Source organism: Elephantulus edwardii, unplaced genomic scaffold (assembly GCF_000299155.1).
Source record: "Elephantulus edwardii isolate Elephantulus edwardi_28Jun2011 unplaced genomic scaffold, EleEdw1.0 scaffold00012, whole genome shotgun sequence".
Classification (NCBI taxonomy): domain Eukaryota; kingdom Metazoa; phylum Chordata; class Mammalia; order Macroscelidea; family Macroscelididae; genus Elephantulus; species Elephantulus edwardii.
In genome coordinates this window covers 7,985,502-7,990,385 of record NW_006399762.1, presented here as the reverse complement: position 1 = coordinate 7,990,385, position 4,884 = coordinate 7,985,502, and the positions used below count along the sequence as shown (strand labels likewise).

The window sequence follows — 4,884 nt, the reverse complement described above, 5'->3', positions numbered from 1 at the left end:
AGGGACTACCTCTCTTTGTGTGTGTGTGTGAAGGGTAGGGACTACTGGTGGCCTAGTGGCAAGAAGCTGTGTTGCAATCCTGAAGGCATGTGGCTCAAATCCACCAGATGTTCCTCTAGAGAAACATAATTTCAGGAGCTCTGGGGGATTCCTCCAGGCAGGAAAAAGTTAATCCTTATGGGTGTGTGAAGGATATTAAAAGGCAGTTTAGCACTGGCTCTAAGGACCTTCCTTATGAACAATACAAGGAAAAGGGGCAATTACTGCACCAGAACTACCACCATAAAAATATCATAAACAATGACAAAGTTAGAGTCAGTCAGGGCCTAGAAAATTTTAGCATCTTCGACACTAGCAAGTGCTTAATAAAATATGTTTAACAAATTCTGAAAATAGTGAAAACATTTGTATTTCTATATAATTATAGAACAATAATTTTAAGTGGAGAGTAATACTTATTATATCTACCATGTGAGTTTAATATAAACACGCTGCAACTAAAAATAAAACCATTTTTAGAAATAAGAAACAGAATTACAAAGAAAAAGAAAGAATCCCTAAAATAGGACTTGAAACCTCAACTAATCCAGTATAACTTAGCGGAATTAAATAAAAACATATCATAGAAAACTGCATGAAAGAAGTATAACTTCTGTTTCTGGACTTTGATCCACACAGTCATAAAAACTTGTCCTCACTTAATAATATCTCCTATTTCCAGCTTATGCCAAATATTCTGAAACTTTTGCCTGGTACAAAACAAAGCTATAAAGTCAATCCTGTTACTCCCAGAACACCAAATGATCGAAAGCATCACCCTACAATCGCAAAGCAGATTAGTAACTAGTGAAAGGTATCATTATTCTAATGTGCTGTCAAGAATAACAACAGTCCTTAACCGGCATTAGCACTAGGAAAGCTTCATTTGTGAATGCATGCATTAAGGCTTTCCATTAACAATCTCAAGCCTGTAAGAATGCAAGTTGTCTAGGACAAAATGAGTTCTCCAAATGTTGTAACTAACTAGTTCCAAATTAGTTTTTATGCCAATAGATTATGAATCATCCAAATGACATTGTGAAATGCACATTAACATATTGTGATTATTAGCAAACATCTATTGCTCAGCTATAAACTAATTGTTAATGAGGTCCTTCACTTCGTGTTTGCAGTGAGTTAAAAAAAAAAAGAAACAATGTAGTGTAACAAGATGAATGCTTTCAAGCTCACCTAAAATTTACAGCTATTAAGAAGTTCTGGTGGCACAATAGTTAATCATCCAGCTGCTATCTAAAAGCTTGGCATAACCTACCCACCCTAGAAGAAAGGCCTGGTGATCTACTTCTGTAAGATTACAGTTCCAGAAAACCCTACCAACTATGGTACTCCCTGTCTGTAGGGTCGCCATTGGTCAAAAACAACTCAGTGGCACCCAACAATGACACCAAATGAAAATTTAAGATTGCCAGAGTGTTCCGTGATTACCACTGAATATAGATTATTAAATCTAGGAAAGGCTAGAGAAACACACAAGAAGTCTGAAATCACCAAGTTCAAATAATGAAAAATAACTCCCTCAGCAAGCCTAATGCAGATGGATAAACTGAGTGAAATCTAAATTTCTTTTTAATCTTAAAATACCTCCATAGATTCGTTGTGTTTCCTCAATCATGTACTGTATTCATTTCACATTAATAAAGTAACAATAAAGAAAAAAACAATGTGAACATCTGTTTTGAAAAAAAAGTCTAAAGTTAAAATGTATGCAGTAAATTCTGCCACTATGATGTGAACCACACTGGGCTTGGCAGATGGTAATTTTATAATCAACTCATGCACAACCTCTCATTTTTAAAGTTAATTTCCAGCTAATGCCACCAAGTAGAATCGGAAATTGGAATCCAGTTTCATGAAGAACCTCTGGCTACAAGCGAGTTCTTAGATTATATTCTACACACTGATTTTCAGCGCTTTATGCATCTTAAAACTGAAGGCCTGAAGTACTCCAAAATACTTTACACTTTCGTTTTCTAACCCATTGCCGTTGTATGGGTTCAGACTCAAAGCAAACTTCTATTCAACATAAACTCTTCTCTTAAGAATATAAACACACACATCATAGAAAGCTTTAGCCTACAGCCAACATCAACTATAATAAAGAACCTTAACCATTTTAAAAGAGGTGACAGTCTTTTTATGGATCTCAGGTGATCCAAACTGCGTATCGTCAACAAAGTAATTCTGAGAATTCAAACTTTAGTCCTAATAGGAAAAAAAATGCAATAAAACTCTTTCAATTTGGTTCAATTTGTTTTCCAGTAAAATCACGTTAAGGTTTGTGAAAGTCCTACAAGGAAGTGTTCTTACCTACCAAAAAACCATCACAAGTTTAGGCTTTGAAGCAACTGAAAATTTAAAAAGATATTTATGCTGTAATATTTGACTGATAACGTTTTCCTTTAAATTGTTAATAATTTGCCTAAAAAGTAATCTCACACACGCTTTAAAAAAATAAGCCTCATACTACCTTGCTCTCCATTCTATGCACTGTAATTCAATGGGAGCTGAAAGGTGGGAATGTAAGAAAACTGAGGACATAGGCTTAGCAGGTGAGTGACCTCAGAAAACTGTCAGCCCATGGCAGCAGATATTCCAGATCTAGATGGCTTTAGTGCCTCACCGTAAACTGGAAGAAAAGTGCCTTCCGAAGTCACTTTCCTTTCTGGGTTACTCACTAAATCTATCCTGTGGCCGCTCCCGGTTTAGGGTTCTGAATCGAGAAGGCAAAAGTGGGACAGAGAAATAGAGGGCGGGGTAATTAAGCAGAGATCAGACGTGTCCAGGAACCACTGCCTCAATTAAAAAACGCGGAAAATGATCAAGTAGATACTCTAAAAAGAGGGTTAAAAATGCCTGATCTGAAAACCTCAAAGTCGTACATCCGCAAGAGAGTAAAGGAAGACACAAACTGTTCATTTTCACTGAGGCTTCGCCCCGTCGGTATCACTACCCAGCTCCCAGTGCCCCCTACACCCCCAGGAAAGTAAGTCAGAGCCCGGGATGCTGAAGCAAGTACCTGGTTTTGTCTCCAAAGGGCAACATAGCAAACGTAGGAAGTTCAAGGTGCAGACCATCCGGCCTCCGGCGAGCCTGGACTCCTGCAGGCGCCCAAGGGCGGCGCGCGCCCAGGTGAGGCCCGCGGCTCGGAGTCCGCTCGCCTACAGTGCCCCGCGCGCCGCGGCCCGCAGCAGCCCGCTCGCCCCGCACTGCGCCGCCCCCTGGCGGGGAGCGCCCGGCAGAGCCGTGGCCGCGCGCCGCCCGGTGACAGCCCCGCGCCGAGCCCCGGCCGGCTCCTCCACCATCACCGCCTCGTGCGTCCACCTCCCGGCCGCAAGGGCCAGTGTCCAGCGCTGGTGGCTGCGGAGGAACCCGGCCCCCGCTCCTAAGGGGCGCGCCACGGAGTCAGCCCGCGCCCCAGCCTCGCACTAACTTCTCCAGCTCCGGGGAAACCGCTCGCCACGCTCCTCCCTCCTCGCCTCGCGTCTCAAAGCCTCCCAACTCTCGGATGAGTTTCCCACGCGCTCCCCGACTGCCTGCTGTGCAGCTGCCTCCAAAGGGGCAGGGTCCCTCCTCCCCACGCTCCGAGGCAGCCGCCCCGAGCCTGGCTCGCGACCAGGAAGCGCTGGCCTCTGGGGTCTGCGCGGGCGGCGGGGACCCGTCTGCTCCCCCGGGTCCGTCCCGGGCGCGCCTCCCCCGCGCCCTTTGTGTGCGAGCCGCAAAGCCGTCGGCCGAGCTCCTCCTTTCAGTGGCACCGCCTTTTGGGAAAGCAGGAGTGAAAGGAGGCGCGCGGGACAGCCAAGGGACTGCAAGGGACACACGGCGGGCACACTCACCCGGGGAAGGTTCCGGCATGTTGTTGCCTCGGGGCTCCCTCGTGGTCGCGCCTCTACCCCTGGCTTTCCCGCCCCTCTCGGGTCGGAGCGAGGGGGGGGGACAGGGGAGGAGCGGAGACCAGGGGACCGAATTGGAAACGGTGCTTCCGGAGCTACAGGGAAGGGGCTCAAAAACTGTTTTGGTTTTTGCAAAGGAGATTTAGAAGAAAGAGGCAAGAGAGGAGCTGGAAGGAGGCCCAGTAGCATGGACATATACAAAATAATCTTATTCGCGGGGAAGCCCGGAGGAGGTGGGAGTGAGGAGGGGGACCCGCACTGATATTTTTATATTTGAACTTTGTGAGCAAGTTGGATTAGACGCTTCAGCTTTCCTGCTTTGATTTCTTTAAAATGAGGCAACTAACTCATGACGGGTCCAACAACCTACTTTAAAATCGAAAGGGGCCTGGGAACTAAAAGGGAAAATTCAAAGTGGGGAAGAGAACAGCGTCAGAGCACACTGCCTGCCCCGGCGGGGTCTGCTGCGGGTCCTCTTCTTACCTGGTTGCTTTCCTAACAAAGTAAGAGAAGGTAAAGTCCCAGTTATCGTCCAGCCACGCTTCCACACAGTCCCGGTCCTGCTGCTGATGCGGCCGCCCGGTGCCGGGGCCACCCGGCTCCATGGTCCGCGCAGCGCGGCTCCGCGGCTCACCAGCCCTGGCTTTCCACCCCAGAGAGGGTCCCTCCCTCGGAGGCGCTGGACGCTGCCTCGAGACCCTCCCCCTCCGCCTGCCTCCCTCCCTGGCGGCTTGCGGAGAGGCTGTCTGGGCGAGGGCCAGCCTCCCGCCCCGCCTCTCTGGCTCCTCACAGCTCCCAGGTGTGGCGGGCGGGGCCGGACGCAGCTGTCCCCCAGCCTCCCGGGGTCCCGCTGCGGCAGCGTGCGCTCGGGTATCCCCGTGCAGCGGTGGCTGAGGCGGCCACCAGCGAGCTTTCCCGCAGCCGGGTGTCTGCG

The 4,884-nt window shown here is 48.1% G+C and overlaps 1 protein-coding gene across 1 annotated transcript in view; it reads right to left on the bottom strand.

Moving 5' to 3' along the window:
* PDE5A (phosphodiesterase 5A, cGMP-specific) overlaps positions 1 to 4,555 on the bottom strand; it is a 259,248-nt gene extending 254,693 nt beyond the window's left edge. The window contains exon 1 of the mRNA XM_006881059.1: positions 4,434 to 4,555. Coding sequence (XP_006881121.1) covers positions 4,434 to 4,555 — 122 coding nt within the window. The remainder of the gene's footprint in view (positions 1 to 4,433) is intronic.
* Between the last annotated feature and the right edge of the window lie 329 nt (positions 4,556 to 4,884).